This window comes from Athene cunicularia (genome assembly GCF_003259725.1).
Source record: "Athene cunicularia isolate RWA chromosome 26 unlocalized genomic scaffold, athCun1 chr26_part2, whole genome shotgun sequence".
Taxonomy (NCBI): domain Eukaryota; kingdom Metazoa; phylum Chordata; class Aves; order Strigiformes; family Strigidae; genus Athene; species Athene cunicularia.
Genome location: NW_020799137.1, coordinates 1,507,670 through 1,529,134, shown reverse-complemented (window position 1 = coordinate 1,529,134; position 21,465 = coordinate 1,507,670). Strand labels below are relative to the sequence as shown.

General features: G+C 41.2%; 1 protein-coding gene across 1 annotated transcript in view; it reads left to right on the top strand.

Annotated features, from left to right (window-relative positions):
- Positions 1-21,465, top strand: part of IPO9 (importin 9) — a 34,224-nt gene that overhangs the window by 5,425 nt on the left and 7,334 nt on the right. Inside the window, exons 4-18 of the mRNA XM_026864461.1 lie at positions 753-954; positions 1,386-1,474; positions 1,748-1,834; positions 3,539-3,658; positions 8,321-8,421; positions 9,966-10,024; positions 10,595-10,746; positions 11,789-11,887; positions 12,027-12,133; positions 13,244-13,383; positions 15,617-15,776; positions 16,810-17,036; positions 17,239-17,387; positions 18,303-18,431; positions 19,659-19,934. Of these exons, the coding sequence (XP_026720262.1) occupies positions 753-954; positions 1,386-1,474; positions 1,748-1,834; positions 3,539-3,658; positions 8,321-8,421; positions 9,966-10,024; positions 10,595-10,746; positions 11,789-11,887; positions 12,027-12,133; positions 13,244-13,383; positions 15,617-15,776; positions 16,810-17,036; positions 17,239-17,387; positions 18,303-18,431; positions 19,659-19,934 (2,097 nt within the window). The remainder of the gene's footprint in view (positions 1-752; positions 955-1,385; positions 1,475-1,747; positions 1,835-3,538; positions 3,659-8,320; positions 8,422-9,965; positions 10,025-10,594; positions 10,747-11,788; positions 11,888-12,026; positions 12,134-13,243; positions 13,384-15,616; positions 15,777-16,809; positions 17,037-17,238; positions 17,388-18,302; positions 18,432-19,658; positions 19,935-21,465) is intronic.

Below are 21,465 nucleotides of genomic sequence, written 5' to 3'. Positions count from 1 at the left end.
AGTTGTAATGTTTCTGCTGCTCTAAGAGCAAGACTAGACAAAAGCTGCTTTGTAAGTTTTACAAATACTGATTCCAGCAGTCCTTTTTAAGAGATTTACTAAATCTTGTGTTTTTCATCTTGGAACTGAAAGGCTATTTTCCCATTACAAATTCCGGTTTAAAGGTCTGCTGGGTTTCATTAAAAGTCTGTTCAGCAGGAGTATCTAACAGCTAAAATGGCCAGAGATTCTAGCCCTCTGACTGTTGACTGGACCATCTTTCACATCTAGGGTACGATTCATCCCATCCAGAGATAATTACTTGACATAGATCTTCTGAATCGTGCCCTAGAAGTGCTGGCTTTTTTTCCCTGTTCCTTCAGGGTTGGGTGACTAGTTCTCCTTCACTAGAATCCTCCAAAGTAAGCAAATGTAGTCCCTGACACTGGAGCTGGGATTTATCTCTGCTAACTCTGAATGTCTTCCATTAGATATCTGCATCCTGTCTCATTGCAGCAGTCAGCTATTTGCTGTATGCTTGGCCAAATGCTGTGTGAGAAGAGTGCTAAGTTAAAACACACTGTGCAGTTTTCCATAAAAAAATTACAGGGGATGTAGTGTGCAACTATTTTTTGTCTCAACTCTTGAGTGTTCATTTTGTAAAACCAGTATTGAATCAATATCAGGATACAGTCATAAGTATAAAAATTTTATTTGATTAAATTACTTTGTGACTGGGGATCTGTTTTGCTAAATAATGTTATTCTTGACAGGCAAAAGTTGCTATTAGGGAGCTTCTACCCAACGGGCTGAGAGAGTCGATCAGCAAAGTGCGCTCGAGTGTTGCTTACGCAGTTTCAGCCATAGCCCATTGGGACTGGCCTGAAGCCTGGCCTGAGCTTTTCAATCTCTTGATGGAAATGCTGGTTAGTGGAGACGTGAATGCAGTGCATGGAGCCATGAGAGTGCTCACAGGTAGGTGCATCCGAGAGCTTTGGCAAGGCTGATGTAGGAAGTGGTTTAGGCTTTTCCTTACCTTGTTATCCTATCACTTTTCACTCAAAATTGACGAAATTGGAACTTGCTTCTCTTCTCCTGGGCATGATGCTTGGCAGTCACTGTTGAATTGCATGCTCAGTAGATGTCATGAAAACTGAGGAAGAAGGTTCTGTGCTGCTGGTTATAGCTCAGAAGGAACTTTGATTGTAACGCCCTGTTCTCCTGATACCCACAATTTTTAGGGTGTTTTTTTTCTGCTTGCCTTCATGGATTGCCATGAGTAGGCCAGATGACACTGGTCTAGTCAAGTACAAATCAACATGTTTCCAATATGCTTAGTGTTTCCCAAAGATGCTGTTGCCTACAAATTTGTTCTCATATAAGGATTTTCCTTCTTCATTTTCTAGAATTTACACGGGAAGTGACAGACACACAGATGCCACTTGTTGCTCCTGTTATTCTTCCAGAGATGTACAAAATTTTCACAATGGCAGAGGTATGATCTTCACTATTAAGTTGGTACTGAACAGCATTAGTGGGAATGTTTCTTGGAGCAGAGAAACTCCACATTTAATGGATAAGCTGTGCTGTAGTATGAGTTAAGATTTAAAGAATTTTCTTGATGATGTGATAGTTGATGGCAGCTAATGTTTCAACAGAAATGTTGAAGCCAATGATAAGATAATCAAGTTAAAGCATAAATACAATTAAAAGAAAAGGCAATAAAAGCATTTAGTGTTCCTGATCTATTATTTAAACTCTTTTCTAGGTGTATGGTATTCGCACAAGATCGCGTGCAGTGGAGATATTTACCACATGTGCCCATATGATCTGTAACATGGAGGAATTGGAAAAGGCAAGAGTTTAACTTTAACTTACCTTACAATATTCAAAGTTCTAGATAATTGTTAATATGAAAATGAAACATTGGATAATTATGTACTCTCAGCTGTAATTCTGGGGAAGAGGGTGTCATTTAATACGTGTAAAGTGGCTAACTCCCTACTTTACATGCATGCCTTGATACTGTGACTTGGCTTCTGTAATTAAGTTTAACTTGGGACAGACTGACAGACATGCTTGCAGCAGCTCCAAGAAAGGGGAGTAAGCATGGGGAAGAGATAGTGTATTATCCCTTTGTTTGGAAATCCTTGTCATAGCTTCCAGTCTTCAGGTGAACCATGTGTCCTGACAAGCTGCCAGGCCTTGGCCGTCTGGGTTACTATGGGCAGTTTTCTAGCCCTTGAATGAGGCATTTGGTTACAAGCTCATGGAACTTCATCAGCTGCTTTAGCATGTGAGTTAGCCTTTTGTTCCTAAAGGGGTGGTGGAAACCAAACCAAACCAAATTTTAAAAGAAGAACTGTTAAGAAAAAAGCACCCTGCAGTTAAGCAGCTTTATACACAAGTCTCCTGTCTGGCTCTGAGCACATCTGCATTTTAGCTGGCCTTTGACAAGTGGATTTCTTTTTTAACTTTCTGCGGGGTGAGGATAGGAAAGGGTGACTTTCAATCTATTGGCTGGTCATTGGTGGGTGGCGCTGTCTGCCGTTTCCTCCCTGTTTACACAGGGAGAAATTCAGTGCAGCCTTCTGGGAAGTTCTGATAATTATACTGTGTTGGTACTGCACTGTCAAGGTTACATACGCAATACATCATGCAGTTGGTACCAGTATCCAAAAGATAGTAGTAGCTCTCCACTGTCTTATTCAGGAGGAGGGCTGAAAGTGTCCTTTACATTGTATACACTGAAAGTGTCCTTTACATTATATACAATTGAAAATTGACTTAAAAGAAAAAAAGAAGCAATCTTTTTATAAATTGTTAAGGTGGTATTTCATTGTTGATTTAAACATACAACTTTGCTGTCTTAGCTATGGATTTATGAGGAATATTCTCAAAATCATTTTTGTCCAATATTAGTTGCTCTGCCAAGCACTGCTTATGGAGTGCTTTGACATCTGGAAAAGTACTTGCTGCATTTTCCTAGGAAGAATCATCGTGGTAATCTTCAGGCCAGCTGTTGATACTCAGCTCACAAAGAGCTTGTTTGGTATGGGGGAGGGTGGCTCAGGAGGGAGATAAGTGCTTTCCGCAGTGTGCAGTGTAATTGCTGGTGTGTGACTTAGTCACCACAGGTTTCTCTTATAGCTGGGGGGGGTTCTGGGTGATAGGGTGCAGGGCATGATTCATCTAATCAAATGAAAATGCCTCTTTAGGAGGATGTGTGCTGCTCCTGAGACTCTCCCAGCTGGATTGTCTGCATCTCTGTTTAGAGTCTGAAGTGATTAGCTGAGATGTAGTGTGTGTTCTGTAGCAGTCTCTGCTGTGTGGTTTTGAAGAGTGGGATTCAGCTGAACCTAGTTCCCAGTTCTTTGGAAAGAGCCAAAGTGATGTCTGAAACAAGTATTTCATGTGACTTTCCAATGTTCTGCAGTTGGCATGAGTCTCTCTTTGGTTTTGTAGCATAGAAGTGTAATTTCTGTTGCTTCTAGTGCTTTACTTGTCAGACACAGGGCTTCTGTATCTATTCACCATTGCTTGCATTGATTACAACCAGGGTGCGGCCAAAGTCCTGATTTTCCCTGTGGTGCAGCAGTTCACAGAGGCCTTTGTTCAGGCCCTGCAGATGCCTGACGGACCTACATCAGACAGTGGGTTTAAGATGGAAGTTTTAAAGGTAAGTCACTTAAGACTGAATAAATAAAGAATTGAATACCTATACCCTGTCAGATGCGCTGGAAAACAGAGGAAACTTGAGTGTGTGTCACCTCTCCTAGTATTGCTCATGTTATGAAATAGTGAAGTTTTTTGGCTCCCAGCACCATACAACATTGAAGTAAATTGTTCTGCCTGTACTGAACTTAAGATACCTATGAAGAGATCCATAGGGATGTGTCCACAACATGATCCATAGGGATCAATCCATAGGATAATCTGTCCTTGTCATTTGCTGATCTAAGACATTTTGGAGGCATCTTATTTGGACGCCATACTCAGGAGTTAAAGATGCTGCAGAATTCTGCTGCAGTGAAGTTTTAAAATCTTATTATGTGCGTGCTTTTCTAGAACTTGCCTGCTCTTTAATGTTAAACTGTCTCTGCCAAAGAGATGTGGAAAGTCTTTGTATTCTGGTTTCCTGAAGGAAGAAGATTGTAGTGCAGAGCTCTGTGTGCATGTAGCTCAGTGTGTGGGGGCAAGAGTGCTGGTGTAGGTGTGGAGATCCCTTCAACAGCTGGGAGAGCACAGGAATTCTAGGGTGCTCTGCCTGCAACATGGGAGAGAAAAGAAAAGCTTCAAAACATAAGTTGCAGAATCAAATACAGATCTTTGGTTTACTTGCACATGTGCTGGAGTAAGCAAGACCTGAGTCACAGTGAACAGATTTCTGGAGATGGATGGCCTAGGCCCATTCAGCCACGTTCCCTGAAGAAAACAAGGAAGAGCTATTGAAGACAAACATCAACAGTTTTTCATAATGGCTAGCTTTGCTCTGGAGCCATGAAAATAAATGCTGGGAGGATGCTGTCATGTTACACAAACTAGCAGCTATGAAGATCTGTGTCGTGGAACTTGTTTTCTTAGTCCTGTTAAAGGTGGCAGTACCGGGTTGTGGCATCCTGTCACTTCTCAGTACGGGGTTGCAGATATTGTACACTGGAAACAGCAGGAGCTTATTTCTTGCTGTGCAGCACCAGATGGAAGGGAGTTTGGGGTAGGATGTTGGCAAGTTTTGTTGAGAGAGTGTCTCTTGCTGTTTTTTTAACTTTCTGTTGGCTGTGCACTGGAATGCCTGGGACAGTAATATATAGGCACAGCAATATACAGGAACACTAACATGAAGGGGATGCTCTGGGATACTCTGCAGGGTGTAATCTGGATTTGAACAGGCTGCAGCTCAAGAACGTCTGGATCTCTGATTCCAAATATATACATTTGGTTGTTTAATGAATAGAAATAGTTTTCAGCCTACACAGAATGCAGTTGTAATTGATGGTTTCACTCTAACCATAGACCAGTTCTTCTGTTCTTGTTATTTTCATACATTCTGCAGCTTTTTTCATTATTTACCTAACAGCGTGTACTGGAATCGGAGTTATTTGTACTTTTATGTCTGCACTGATACACAGCAGTAGTCTTTTGAAAGATGTGACAGGCTGGGAAAGTATTTGAGGAAATGTCATCATGTTCTTGCTCTGTTCCTTGTGTGTGGGCATCTGCTTTTGGCCACCGCTAGGCAGGTGCAATAAAAGAGGATTTTGTTCTGAATACACTATTGTATGTTGGCTGGCATTGATGGCAGCAGAAAACCAGTATGGATTTAAATGGTAAATTCAGGAGATCTGCTGCTGACAAGTGGTTGTAGGAGGCTTTTTGTGAAGAGATGAGTATTCTGGCTGTTGACTCAGGGCAGTACGTGATTTTGTCGCTTAGGGTTTCTAAGCTGATGATACCAATTTTCTAAGGGAAAAGGGATTCAGGTGAAAGACCCATAAATTGCTTTCCCTTCCAGAAAAGTGGATTTTATAGGCATTGTAATACAGAAGTAAGAGACCTCAAGGGATTAGTTAAGCCAGCTCTACAGATGAGATCATTACAAGAACACCTTGAAATGCTGATGCAATGGAGGAGGGAATTGAAACTTTTTTTTATAGTACATTTTCAACCAGATGCAAACTCAATCCTGTTTTTTTTCCTTAATGAAGTGCTATGCAGCAAGTGACAGGAGAAGATTTTTTTTTTTTCTTCCCTGTCTCATGAGTTTTGAACTCTAAGGTTTGTGGAGTTCTCAGTGGAATATGGAGGCAGCCCTGACCTAAAATGTCTTGCTTTCCATATAAGAACATTATGCAGGACAGTGTCAAAAACTTTAATGGATCATACTGAAGTGTACACATCTGCCTGATCTGCTAGGACAAGTATCCTGTTTAAGAGGTTGGATCATGGCGAACCACTGACTGATAATTTGTCCCTGATCTTTCCAAGTGTAGTTACAAGTTTAGAAGTGGTTATCAGCAGGGTAGTCAGTGCCTTTGACCCTTGGAGAAGGTGGAAGGCTTGGCTACAGCAAAAATGTTTTCAGCTGTGAGGACAAGAACAAAATACCAGTGGTGTTTTGTTGTTTTGATAGTTTAGCATGAATTAAGCAGGTATCTCTGAGGATGGATGAGCTGCAAGTAGATGATTCTTGAATCCCAATTCTGATGTTGTTGAACATGCCACTATTGATTGTTTTAAGAAAAACAGAGTGATTAAACATGACAGGTAACAGAGTAACAGCAAATTTCCTGGCAAGGGAAATATTATGTACTTAGTATGCAGCAATTATATCAGGGACACCAATTAACCAACATTCTGAAGTATCTTACAGCTTTGCTGTGGTGCTTCTTTGCTTATGCTTAAAATCTGTGTACCTGTGCTACATTTGTCCTGCTGTTGGAACAAATAATTATTAATAAAAAGTAATTAATCATACCCTCTTTGTTCTTGGATGGAAGATAAGGTGGTAGCTGTGTCTTGGGGGCAAATTTCATAAGTTTATGAGCAAAGTACATAACCCACACCTGCTGCACTCATACTGAATGGTTAGTTATCTTTGATGTGCTCTCCTGCTGCTGGCTAGCATATGTTTTAAGCTTTTTGTCCACAAATTTGGGGATTCCTTCTCTGTCTAAAGACACAAGTAGGAAGTGAAGCAATAAAAGGCTTTAATACAGAGTGACTTTAAGGAGATGCTGAGCAATTAGTCGAGATGCAGTTGGATGTTTGCTCGAGGAATAGCTGGAAGGGGTTTGGGAGCTCCCAGTGTTGCTCCCCCAGTGGTGATTTTGGTGTGTCTGTGCAGTGGCTGCAGTCGGTTATTGCCTGACTTGGCCATTAAACATCCTGCTTGGGGAGCAGCTTGACTTTGCTCTGAAGAGAGATGGATAAGGATTTTCTTGAAGGATTTAATAGGTGGTGGAGCAGTACATGGGGGTAGGCAGAGGAGGAGATCTGTGAAGCAGTTCTTTTAGTTCAGACAAGCAGTGGGAGCTGGCAGAATGAAAGGCCAGGGGTTGAAATACAACATTTGACAGGGGAGAGTGCTCTTTTTAATGACTTGTGCAGCAGGAAAGTGATAAACTTGTAAATGCAGGCTTCTATTGTTAGAACTGCAGAACTTTTAACCACTCCAGGAATGCTTCCTGAAATGCTTCGTCTTGGCATATACCTTAGAAAAACTTGCATGGGGTTCATAACCAGTGGCATATGGAACAAGTCTCTAGATGCTACTGTGGCCATAGTAGAGGTGTTGAGTTTGCAGCAGTCCTGCAGATCAGCTTCAGATCCTCTGCCAGCACATTCATAAATTTTTTTTTTCCAGAGGCTTCAACAGGTCTTTTCTGTAATACTTCTAGCACCTACCAGACTTGTTCTCAACCTTATGTATCTGGATTGCCTCTGGCTGCCTGCTCATCTGTAATACTGATATTAGAATACTGAGGGGTTTTCTGGGAAGTGAATTACTATTTTTTTAAATTTCTGTTAGTGTACCCAATGCTACAAACAAACAAACTGGACAAAGTGTTTCCCATTGGGTAAGCAGCAACAAACCGATACCCATATATTTTGTAGCAGCCAGCAGTCGGGTAGTTTGTGAGGGGCTCTTCTATATAAAATAAATGGAGCTGTGCCCCTGTGGGAGGAAGTGGTGTCTTAGGTGGAGTGAGCGTTCTCTGACTCTTGGAAGATCCCAGAAGCTTTTTGGCAAGTGTCAGTGAAAGGGCTCCCCTAAATCAGGGTGATCAGCTTCGCGAAACCCCAGGCACAAGCTCCTGTGGAGCTGCTGAGCTGCTCCCAAAGCAGCCCCTGTGTTGGGCTGGCACAGCTGCCTGTGTCTGTGGCTGAGATGGGCAAGAGAATTGGTCTGGGTGGGTGTTTTCTTCTGCAGCTGCTCCCTGGATGTGTTGCTTGCATGTGTAGAAGTGTGGGAAATAGGCTCTGATCTGCTTTTACTGGGACAAGACAGCCTACAGGTGGTAACTGTATCCAGACAGTGCTGTGCAGTGCTGTACTTCTGTTGGAGTACCACCAAATTATTGCATTGTCTTTGTTTCTGGACTTGTACATCTTGTGTTAACCCTTTGCTTCCCTGCAAAAAGCGCAAATAGGAAGAGGGGCCTGTATGTCAGAGTTTGTGCAATAGAGGGGCTGCCTGGTCAGGAGTGAGAGAAGGAGATGTTGGTGGCCGGAAGACATGGACTTATCTCAATTGTTAATGAAACAGCAGCCCATGATTTGAGTCTTTGTTGATGGTTTTCCCCAGTTTCGCTTCTGATTGATGTTTTTTTTTTTGTTCCAGGCTGTGACAGCACTTGTGAAAAACTATCCGAAGCACATGGTTTCGTCAATGCAGCAGATCCTGCCCATTGTCTGGAATACCCTTACAGAAAGCGCCGCCTTATATCCTTTGTGGTGAATGGTTTCAGCTAGAATACAAGACAAACTCTGTCTCATACACAGTAATGACCTAAACGCAGCTGAAGAGCATGGTGGATGGAGTGACAGAGAGAATATAAGCATCTATGGGGTATATGTACCAAATATGTGTTACTTCAGTAGGCTCCATTAAGTTTTTTTTTAGCTTAGAAGTCATATGTGATAAATGACATGAGTGCCTGTGTTACACTGGCTGTAGAATTGCAGCTGTTCTCTGCGTTGTTTCTGGTACTCTTTGGTGAAAATTGTAATCTTAAAAAGATGTCTAGTCACAGTGTAAAGACTCCAAGTAAGGGAGAATCTACAATATCTCTTGCTACAGCAGTACTAATGGGTGGTTACATTTGCTGCTGAAGTTGAAGTCAAATTGCCTTTTGAATTTTATACCAGTCATTACTTCAGTCAGCCCTCTTAGAGGTGTTCTGTTGGTAGTTTTCCCAGTGCTTGCAAACTGACAAGTCAAATCTTTCCCTATTGTTAATCCAGAAGTTGCTTTTTTTGTTTTTTATGATGAGACGGTAATGGTAAAATACTGAACCTTCTTGTAGCTTTTTCTGAGTTTTTGGTATAAACAGCAGAATTGGACAATGTCTTGTGATGATAGCGTAAGGGTTGACTGAGCTTTTCCTCTGTAGTTTGATAAGAATGGTGATTCTCCTGGAGACCACAGATCTAGACCTTTTTATATCAGAGCTGCTTGAGTAGTCTTGTGATTTGCATATTGAGAGAGGCTCTTGTAGAGTGAAAAGGGAGACTATAAAAATGCTGGAGCAAGTAGAGGCTGTATAGTTTCAAGGTCAGCTGGGTGGTTGTTGTTGGTTTTTTTTAGACACCTGTTAAAATACAAGGAGCTGTTTGTTAAATTTTTGATGGTGTATTTCTCTCTCCTGTCTTGACTCCCACAGCAGTCCCACTGGCAGCTGAGCTGACAAAATAGGTTTTTGTTTGCAAAAGGGGAGAGTCTTGTCCTTCCTTCCCTTGTGTTTGCTCTGACGTTTATTGGACCTTCAGTTTGCCATCCTCCTTCCTCTCCACCCCCAGGTTAGTTTTCTGCCACTCTCCAGGGTTGGAGGCTTGTGGAGAGGCCTGACAGGGAGCAGAGCCAGCACAAGGTAGCATGTGGGACCAAGGGGTGGCTCTTCGCCCTTTGGCAGCCGTGAACTATCAACTGGCTCACTGTCCCCTGTAAAGAGTGAGTCTGAGTCGTTCTGTTCTTGCAAAGTTTTAACATAAATTGTTTTGGGTTGCCTTGGTGGATTTGGTTTAAATTAATCAAATGATCTAAAGGATGTGCTGAAGTGATGTGGAAGTGATCTTTGAAGTTGGGCAATGTAAAAAGCCAGGAGCACCTGGGGCTTGTTGCTGAAACACAGGACTGTGCATAAATTCAAAGATTTTTTTAAGAAAGAAAACTTCCCTAGTTATCAGGAATTTTAAGATGGGAACAGATTAATTCCTAAATAAATGAAGTTCTTTAGAAACATGCATATTTACTTAACTCCATCCACTTATGTGAGAACAGAAGTAAATTACACAGAGGAGGTGGAGGACCCTGTGGATTCTGATGGTAAGAACTTGTTAAAGTGCACTGCTGCCTTCTGTTTTGAAGAGGAATGGACTTACCTAATATTGTTGGCAAAACAGTAACTGAAACACTGTAGGAGATCCTGCTTAATTTATGGTGTTAGAACAGTCTCCACTTCTTTGCAAGTTACAAGTGATTGTAATCAATGAAGCTGCATAATTTAAGTTTTCTAACAACTCAAGGAAGGAGTTCTGCAACAATTTTGAGATAAAAATAATAGGACAAAAGAAAACCAAACAGGTTTTAGGTTGAGCTTGATCAGTTTTAATGAGGGGTGTGTGGTGAGGGGGGAAGAGAACAGAAAGTGATGAGGTCAGACATCCTCCTGGGGCTGCTGCTGCCCTTGCTAGTCCAGGAGTAAGAATAAACATTATCTCGTCAGACAAGTTAACAGTTTGTAATTATATTTGACACCCATTTATACTTTTCTGTATGTTAGCATATTCAGTTGTGAATTTTGTTTTCACTTTGGGCTTTCTGTGTTGACATATTGAGATATATTCAGTCATGTTCTTTTTTTTTTTTTTTTCCCCCACTTACTTCTTTGTTCAGGTGAAGTATTGGGCTTTGAAAATCTAGTGTTCAGCATATTTGAATTTGTTCATGCCTTGTTGGAAAACAACAAATTTAAGAGCACAGTGAAGAAAGCTTTGCCAGAGCTGATCTATTACATCCTCCTTTATATGCAGATCACAGAGGAGCAGGTGAGCATGTTTGTCTTGTGTAGAAAGCAAATGAAATGAGAGATTTAAACCAGCTGTTGTCCTAGGAACAGTTTCAGTGCATGGAAACTGCTGTAATCTAATAGGCTGTTCTGTCACTTTGCTGTATCAGGGGTTAGGGCCAAATGTTCCTAAATGGTGTAATGTGGACAGCAAATAACAGAATCGTAGAATGGTTTGCATTGGAGGGGACTTTCAAAGATCATCTAGTCCAGCCCCGCTGCCATGGGCAGGGGCATCTTTCACTGGATTAGGTTGCTCAAAGCCAGCCTGGTCTTGAGCGTTCTCAATGATGGGGCATCCACAGCTTCTCTGGGCAACATATTTCAGTGGCACCCTCATAATAAAGAATTTCTTCAGTATATCTGATCTAAATCTACTCTCTTTCAGCTTAAAACTGTTGCCCCTTGTCCTATAACTATCTTTCATATAAGCCCCCTTTATATATAGAAAGGCTGCAGTAAGGTCTTCCCAGAGTCTTCTCTTCTCCAAGCTGAACCAACCTCCACCCTCTCAAGCTTTCTTCCTGCATTCCTTCATGAAGTATTGTGCTGTGAAAATGGGGATTATCATGCTGAAAGGCATTGCCCACTTTCTGTGATAGTGAAAAGTTTGTGCTAGTAGTGTGAAATTATTTGTACTGAAATTCTACATGGCTCCTGGCCGCCCAAGCCTGACAGCCATTGTCTTTTTGTTTAAGTAAGCATGCGTAAAAACAGGTGCCCTGTTAAAGCTTCCTCTGCTTCTCCCATTCCTCATGTATAAATTGTGTACCATTGATTCCAGGTCAGTCATTAGTTCTGTTAAATTCTAATCTCAAATGAAGAGCAGAAGAGCAAGATGAGTCCAGACCAGGATGGGCCTCTTCTTGTCAAAGGTTTCTCCAACAGAATATAAGAAAAATCAATTGAAGATGATGACTTCTTATGGCGGAGAAAAATTCTGAAAGTAGTTTTGCAAAACTGAGATTACTGGGAACAGAAAAGCTTCCTTTTACCCTACCCTTATCTCCTTTCTGTTTCAGATAAAAGTTTGGACCGCAAATCCACAACAGTTTGTGGAGGATGAAGACGACGATACCTTTTCCTATACAGTGAGGATTGCTGCACAAGATCTGTTGCTGGTATAAAATGTGTTCCATGTTTAGATGCAACCAAAATAATAATAACAAATAATAAACCGAGCATCATGAAGGGCATTTGGAAAAAATGACCAATTTTAAAAGTCTATAAAAATAAGTGTTATAATCTCCTTTTGTGCAGGCTGTGGCTGCTGATTTCCAGAACGAGAGTGCAACTGCTTTGGCTGCAGCAGCCACAAGACATTTACAAGAAGCTGAGCAGGCTAAAAACAACGGTGCTGAGCACTGGTAAGGAGACGGGGCAGCAGGGAGCGACACCAGTACAAATGGCAAGCGCTTTGGCAGCATTGGGTGCAGCACTATTTGATCTTTTTATCATGACATTGCTGCGGATGGACAAGGATGAAATTTGAGAACTTTGATTAGAAGACAAGAAAGGAAGTACAGCTGTTCTTGAGCCAGATGATGACAATCTTTATGTGGAACACTTTCAGCAATTCTTAGCACAGGCTAGCTGTCCCCAGGCTCCCTCTCTTCAGACCCTGACTATTCCTTAAAACATACCAGTGGAAATGATAATTTAATATACACAGTCTGAAGAGAAATTGGCAGTACTTTCACTTTGTGTTCAGTTAATTGAACTCAACATTTCAGCCATATCTTTATTATTTTTTTTACTTGATGTAAAGAAGAGATATAGGTGCTGTATGCAGATGTATGTGTTCAATTTTAGAACTTAAATTTTAATGCAATTTTTAATGTTGCTTTGAGATAGGAGAAAGCTCAGCTGTGAGAGTACCTGGTTGCTGTTCCATAACTATTCTCTCTTGCTTTTACAATGCATTAGTTCAGTGTTTCTGTTTACTTTGAATATAACTGTCAGAGTAGCCACTCCGTATAGTGAGCAGCAACTGAATACCAGAGAAATTGGACGTTGAGTTGCCATCTGCCTTAATTGTAATGTTTTAAAGTAGGTTATTTGCTTCACAGATAAAACCAAGGAGATGTGGTATTTGCTCATAATCCTTTTCATTGTAATTAACCAAATATAATGCAAAAATAGACATTTTTAAACCTTTAATGTACTGGATATCACAATGCTTCTGCACATAGAATCATCAAGCAAGGCACAGCTGGAGGTGTAATCCTTCATAGAAAAGCAATTTTTTTTGTTTTGAGAACAAGATTGGTACAATTATTCAACCAATATTCTAAAAAGTGATTGAGAATACTTCCTATCTTGAGTGAGTTTCCAAGCCCTCAGCTTGCAGAGTTTTGCAAGTGTTCATTTCTGTGCTTTGGGTTCAAGGAAATAGTTCTGATAGCCCAAAATGTTTTTATTTATTTATTGAGGTGATAGTGCTGGAAAAACCTAAAGGCATCTGAATTCTTTTGCAGGTGGAAAATACATGAAGCTTGTATGCTGGCCCTGGGTTCTGTGAAGTCTATTATTACAGACAGTGTGAAGAATGGTAGAATACATTTTGATATGCACGGCTTCCTGACAAATGTTGTTCTTGCAGACCTCAACCTTTCAGGTATGTTGGACCTTGCCATTACTCAGAGTAATGCTGAGTGCCAGACCTTGGAAATCTCCTACAAACAGAAGTGTCTGATGAATCAGGGTGCTGTATGCTGTGGTGGTGGGAAATGCAGCTGTGCACATTGTACTTGTGTATCATGGTTTAAACCCGGCTGGCAGCCACTCGCCTCCACCCCGGGGAATGGGGGAGAGAATTGGAGGAGCAAGGATAGGGAGACTCATAGATTGTGATAAAACAATTTAATAATTGAAATTTTAAAAAAATCAAATAATAACGATGATAATAATTGTGAGTAACGCACAGTGCGATTGCTTATTACCTGCTGACTGATGCCCAGCCTGTTCCCAGCTGGTGATCCCAGAGAAGAGAGAATCCTGAAACCACAATCCTGGAAGCCAGAGTGAGTTTTATGATCAACCCTCATCTATACTCTGAGCATAATGTATATGGAATAGTCCATTGGCCAGTTGAGGTCTTGCTGTGGCTGTGCTCCCTCCCAACTTCTTGTGTACCTGCGCACCAGCAGGACATGGGAAGTTGAAAAGTCCTTGATTTCTTGGCAACAACTAAAACCATCAATATATTATCAACATTCTTCTTGTATCAAATCCCATACTGAATCCAAAACACAGCACTATTCTAGCTGCTAAGAAGGGAGAAAAAACAGGTAGCTCTGTCTCAGCCCAAACCAGGAAATATGAAAGGGCATAAATCTTATCTTGTGAGTTCACATGTATTACCAGGTCCAATACAAGTCCCTTAAATGTGGGACACTGCTTTTGGCTGAAACTCATAGTTGGCTTGATGCTTGAGCCTGTAGGGCTTGGAGCTGGAAGGGTGATTGCTTGGGGAACTTGGTGGTAAATAGCTGTTCTGTTGTCTTGTATCCATTTCTGGGAAAGATACCAGTAGTATTTCACAGCTGCAGCACCATACCCATTTTCGTTACGCTGGGGCTGCCACTAATCATTGTACATGAATTCAAATAATACTCCTAGCTGAGTGGGATCCTGTTACTGGGAATTCTGCAGGCTTCTGCCGCCTTTGTTATCTTACATCAGCGTGCAAGAAAATCAAAGGAGTTGTGGAAAGTTGGACCTCAAAAGTCCTTGTAAATAATTAAAATTTGAGACATTTAAGCCAATGTGAGCATTACTGATGAGTCCCCATTAGGTTGTGTCAGTGCAGAAAAATCAAATTGTTGGATGCTTTCATCAAAGAAACATTTATTTACCCTATTAGAAAGAAGGTTTTTTCTTTTTTTGTTGATTTTGAATGAAGAAATAGTGTGCAAATTGCAGTGTGCAATGCATGTAAAAACCAACCTCAGCTATTTGCATATATTTACACATATTTACATATGTGGTATTGGGTTGTAAATGAGCTACTGTGATCTAGAAATTGCTCCTGGAGTCAATGGATAGGTAGTTCTCAGAGGATATCTGTTTAATGCTCAGTAACGATAACAGGACAAAGAAATCTTGGGTTTTATAATACTTGCTTAGAAAACAAAGCTTTTCTCTTTCTATACATCTTGCATGGAGTGTTTCATGTCCTTATCTTAAAATTCATATTTACAGGAGCCTAAATAATAGCAGTAAAGATGCTGAGAAATAGAGAGCATCATCTGTTTGAGGGTAGCCTAAATAGATAAGGATACTTTTAGCCTCAAAAGACAGAAAGGTTAAGTGTGATAAAGATACCTCATACCTTGGTAGGTGTGAACAGGTGAGTAGATAATGAGCATTCACTGTTTCTCTGATGGTGTTGAACATTATGTTCTGTAATTGTAAGGTGATGGCTGGAAACTAGAAAAGCAGTATGTAAAAGATCCCTGTGTATGTGCTCTGTTTCTTTAATTCTTTTCCCTAAGCTGCTGCTATTTGCTGCTGTTGGGGACAGAATATTGAGCTAGATGAATAGGAATTACTGAAAATGATCAATAAAACACGTACTGCTGTACTGATGAACAAATTCAAGTGTAGCTAGTTGAGGGAAGAATTTTTTTTGAACAAATGAGAAATTATTCTTTGAAATGACTAAGAAAATAAACCATATTCTGTCTATGAAAAAAAAATATTTGTAGGCCTGTATACTCGTCGTCTGTGTTACATTTTACCGTTTTCCTACTGGCATGACAAGATTTTGGATAATGGATCGAAGCAGCTATAATTTGAAACTCATAAAACTTAATCTAAAACCACTGAGTTCTTTTGTTTTGTTTCAGTGTCTCCTTTTCTCTTGGGCCGTGCTCTGTGGGCCGCCAGCCGTTTTACAGTGGCTATGTCTCCAGAACTAATCCAACAGTTCCTGCAAGCTACTGTCAGTGGTCTACACGAAACCCAGCCTCCTTCTGTCCGAATCTCAGCGGTTAGAGCTATCTGGGGGTAGGTAAACCCTAGGGATAGGTGGTATAAATTACACTTATAAAACTAGTATGTTAAGTTATTAGTAACATTTCTGCACAGGCTGTGGAAGTATTTCCTTTGAATAAAATTGATGTCAACTTAAAAAGCATAAGCAACCAGGTTCAAAATAGAATAACCATAATGAGAAATATGAAATTGAGATTCAGTGTTGGCTATAGTAAAATGTTATAATGGATACAGTCCCAAAGAGAAGCAGAACAAAGAAAATCATAAAGATGAAACCCAGATTACTCCTGTTCAGTGACAAAGGTGGCTGAATGGCATAATACAGGCTTGTGGAGCAAATCACAGCAATAAACAATGTTTGGGGCTTTTTTTATCCTCCTTTTGTAAATAAGTTGCAAAAAGGAAGATCTGTATTGATTCTAAAGTGAAAAATGAACATTAGTGTAAAAACAAAAAACAACCAACCACAAAAAAACTTGCAAAAGCCCTACTCTTCCCCACTCTCTCCCCCACAAAAAACACCTTGTCTTCTATCGGCACTGAAATGATTTAAGGGTTGGACTAGATGATCTTCAGGGTCTTTTCCAACCTAGATGATTCTGTGTGAAATGTTATTGAATTAAGTAAAGACAGAGACTTATGACTTAGTTGTTCCTGAAATAGTTTTATCGTTCCCTAGCTCACTTGTGGAACATGGTATTTAAACACTTTGTAAGCTGTAAGTGTCTGTCCTGGAGTACTGCTTTCCTCGAGGTTTATTTTCTCCATTGATGGGCAGTTCTTGAAAGAACTGGTGGTAGCAGTATTCAGCATCGCTTGACTCAGCTCTGTCTGTGAACCATCGGGGTGGAATGAGGAAGAAAAATAACTGAGCTGTTGAGAGAAAGGAATAATATAGACTGGAGGGGAAAAGTCCTAGAGGGGTGAACTTAAGGAATAAGAATGGGTGGGGTGAAATAACCCCTTGTATATCATCTGGAATTCAATGTATAAATCACTTTAATATATTATGTATATATTTTTGTATCACGTATTTCTTGTCCAGCTACTGTGACCAGCTGAAGATCTCTGAGAGCACCCATGTGTTGCAGCCTTTCCTTCCTAGCATTCTTGATGGACTGATCCACTTGGCAACTCAGTTTAGTTCAGAGGTCCTAAACCTGGTGATGGAGACGCTGTGCATTGTCTGTACGGTAGACCCAGCATTTACAGCAAGTGTGGAGAACAAAATCTGCCCCTTCACGATTGCAATATTTTTGAAGTACAGTAACGGTATGCATTCCAGTTACATTCTCTAAGTACAGGTGTTTTTGTTACTGAAACCCAGTGCTGAAAACTTGATAATTGAATGAACATTGATTCATGTGGTAAAAATAGAAGGGAAACTCGCTGCTTTGCTTGTTCAGAATAGTGGTAGTAAAAATTGAGATGTGTTTGTTAATATGTTTGAGTAAATGGTGCTTTCTCTCTCCAGATCCAGTTGTTGCTTCTCTTGCCCAAGATATCTTTAAGGAGCTATCTCAGATAGAAGCCTGCCAGGGTCCAATGCAGATGAGGCTAATACCAACTCTGGTCAGCATCATGCAGGCCCCGGCTGACAAGATCCCAGCAGGGCTTTGTGCAGTAAGTGCTACAGTGGTGCATGGTCTCAGCTGGAGGTGATTCCCTGTCCTTTAAAGTATGGTATGGCTGGTCTGCAGAGTGGAAAGGTTGCTCTTAAACTGCTTTGGAACAATGACTTCGGTCACTGGTAGAGGTTTCTTTGTGGAGAGACAGTGGGGGGAGATACTTCCAAAAGTTAACTTTAAACTGCTCTCCTGGCTTTCTTCCAGTCTCTGCAGAGTATCCCTGGTCATTTTGCTTTGACATAGCCATCTTTCACCAGTAACAGTCTCCTCTTTGTGGTGGAATGTTCTCCAGCAGGCTATACGACTATTCCTTGCCCTTTTTTCTAAGGCTTTTTCTGATTTATACGTCACATGTATAAATTGCTGGAGATAAATTATACAGGTTTGTCCTTTCTATAAAAAGTCCTCTTATAAGAGATTAATCATTGACTCTGTAGAATGATTGTATGGAATGAAACCCATAAACATCTTTATCAATATGCTTATATTTGCTTATTGATTGGTATAGCTGTAACAATCGTTTATGAGTAATTAAATTTAAATCAACATAAACAAAATGGAACAAGCCAGCTAGAACAGTTCTCTGGCTGTACTGATTAGCATGCATCAGGGTACCGTGAAACTGTTTGCCATATTTGAGTGTTACACTGCTTTTAATGTCTGAACTGCCTTGGGAACTTATGCAGTGCACACCCTGAGTCCATGTCAAATACAGTGATGCTTGGGAGCGTGACTCCAAGGTCCTTTGATTTAAAAAATATTCTAGACTGTAAAATCAGAATGTGATTGCAGTACTGGCTCACATCCCTCCAGTTTACGCCTTTGATGCTTGCACCCGTGGTGAGTAATGCTGACTCAGTGCAGTATGGCTGTTGCTGTAACAGTCCTTTTGTTTGTGTTTTCCTTTCAGACTTCTATTGATATATTGACCACAGTTGTGAGGAATACAAAACCTCCTCTGTCCCAGCTCCTGATCTGCCAAGCATTCCCTGCAGTGGCTCAGTGCAGCTTGAACACAGATGACAATGCTACTATGCAGGTAATGCTGTGGAGAGTGGTAAGGACTACAGGGCTGGGAAGGTCCGAGAGGTGATAGAGTGAGGTCACGTAGCCTTTAAGGGAGCCCAGGCTTTGCTTGGCGATAGCTCTGTCGGCACCCCCTCAGGAGTCTCTGCCACCTCCAGTTTATGATGAAAGTACTGCTGTCTGAGGGCCTGCAATGACTTTTACTGATCATTCCTTAATGTGGAGGACGAGAGTGAGTAAAGCAGGAACCTTGATCTTTTTTTCTATTTTAGGGCTCTGGAGCACAATAAAAAAAAAAACAAAAAACACACAAAAAACAAGCCCCAACCACAAAACCCAAATGAAAGGAACCCAAAACCTTACTGCTTTTCTTCCCCCATAATAACTTTCATCACATCTAGGAATGGCAGAGGCTGACTTCAGGAACATGCTCAGGCATAGGGAAGCAAAAGACCTGCATAGAAGATCTCCTGGACCTCCTCCTTCTAGCAGTTTTCTCCTGTACTCATTTAGGTGGGAAAGGAAGGGCAAATTTCCTTTCGACTGAGCCAGGTATGGGATGGAGGGAGAGGAAGGATTCGTTTCAAACGGGAGCAGTGCCTGAGCTGTGCTTGTTGACAGGCTTTGCTATTACCTGATGATGTCTTTAGAATATTTAGGCAAGAAAGGAAAAGTGTCAGAGGCTACGTAAGGAGTTTTATAGTGCCAGCTACCCTTTGCCATGTGAATACAGACCAGAGAAATGACTTTCCCTAAAGAACATGCCAGCAAGAAGAGGTTGGAGACCAGCATACTGGCTGCTCTGCTGGATCTCTTTTTTAAGAAGAATTCAAAAAGATTGCAGCTTGGCTCCTGGTTTATGTTTTGTTCATGCTACGCTTTGCTGTCTTCATCTCTTCCTTGTTAAAACCTCTTGGAATTTCTCTGGATAACAAGACTGGCACAAAACTGCAGCCTACTTCAGGTTGGCTTTGTATTTACTAGATGATCTTCTTGAGAGCTGCCCTGGGCTGTGAAGAGTTTGTACTTGATAATGAACTGAAGTCTGTAGGAATTATTTTTAAATTTAGGCACTCATTTTACTGCACGTTAGAGAGCTTGGATCTTTCACATATGCCACCAGTTTGCCCATTGTTTTCATCTTGGTTAAGGGTCTTTTTGGGGTGATAAAAGGAGATGTCTTCCCATGCATTCCCTTACCTAGAAAGGGAAATTCTAACCCAGCAATTTTCTTGTTCAGAATGGTGGTGAGTGTCTGCGTGCATACGTCTCGGTGGCGCTGGAGCAAATCGCCCAATGGCACGATGAGCAAGGCCACAACGGACTGTGGTATGTGATGCAGGTGGTGAGCCAGCTTCTAGATCCAAGGACCTCAGAATTCACCGCTGCCTTTGTGGGCAGGCTGGTCTCCACTTTAATTTCAAAAGCAGGAAGTGAGCTGGGAGAGAATCTAGACCAGATCCTGAGAGCTATCCTGAGCAAAATGCAACAAGCGGAGACACTCAGTGTAATGCAGGTGAGCAGGCTGAGCACCCAGGAGAGTAAGTAGAAGTGTCAGGAAAAGAAATGGTCATTTTTTTTAAATTGTGTGCCTGATTATTTATGGCTAGCGCAATTGGAGGGTCTGTGTATCCTCTTGAAGTAGTCAGGAAAATACCTACTCTACTCATACAGAGTTGTCCAGATTATAAGGTAAACCAGATTCTTGTGGGTAAACTTTACTGCACCTTAAATAGTCCCTCATGACCTTGTGCTTGCAGGCAATGAACTTTTGGAGGGGACAGTAGTTGCTGAAGTAGGGATGCTATGGCAAAGACAATACATGTTTTCTAGTGCTTTTTTTTTTTGCTGTATTTGAAGGATAAATGCCTGGGAGTTAAGACAAGGTGAACTTTTGGTGGATGGGAGGTGTATTTGGCCTGTATCAGGTGAGAGGCCAAAGAGCATCATGATCTCTTCTAGCCTTGACCTACTTCTAGCGGCACAGTTTTATGGAATGATTTTATCCCAGTGGTCTTCATTCTCTCCTGTCTTTCTTGCCTGTGCCCTTAATGTAAAATGTCTAGTAATGGCTGCCCTGGTTCCTCAGCAGCACCTGGGGGAGAGCATTTTGCTGGCACTGTTGTGCCAAGATCCCACCTTTGCCCTCAGTGTAGCACTTGGCTGAGGCTCACCCTGCTCTAACCCTTTTATATTGCGTATTTCTCCGATTTTGGTATGTGCATTTTTCAAGTCAGCACATGCTGAATCAAGAGGGCCATTCAGATGTCAGCACAGATTTTATCTTAAAGCCTTGCTTTTTTCCTCCTCAGACACACTGTTGATTTTTAACTGTTCAGAATGGCTCTCACTTTGCCTATTTTTGGATTTAAAAGATGCGGAAGCTTAATTCTGAAGCAGTCACATGAAGACCCTGCAGCCAGGGGAAGAGAAACAAGCCTTTCACAATGCTGAATCTCTTCCCTGTGTTAGCCTGAATGATGGGCCTCTGAAGATGGGCAGCTTTTCCCCGAGGAAGCCTTCAGAGATGCCCTCAGACTTGAGGACTGATATTTAGACATATGCAACGTATAAATTCTACCCCTGGTCTTTAGGAGTCAGACTGTAAAACTGCATCTTGTAAAAAAAAAAACCAACAACTTTTTAAAAACTTGAAATTCTTTCCCCCAAAATTGTGTTCAGAATGCCCTCAGAAGTGGAAAAGTGCTGCTGGATTATGATGTGATGATACGGGAGAAGGTAGAAGTGATGATGGGAAATCCCTGGGGTGAAAGGGGAAGAGAATATGGGTTCTGACTCTGAACCAGTAACTTCTGTTCCTTGACTTGAGCCATGTTTCTGCTAGATATGTGTAGATTTAGATCTCTGTGTATAGCACCAGCTTCTGGTCCATTGAGCAAACTGGGGTGCTTGCAGTGTGTGAGTGTTGCCGTATGATATTTTTGCTGGTCAAAAGTCAACTGCAACCTCTGATACTTTTTAAATAGCTTTTTAATCTTTGCTTTGGGAAGGTTTGTTAGTTTGGAAGTATGTATGTGAGTAAATTT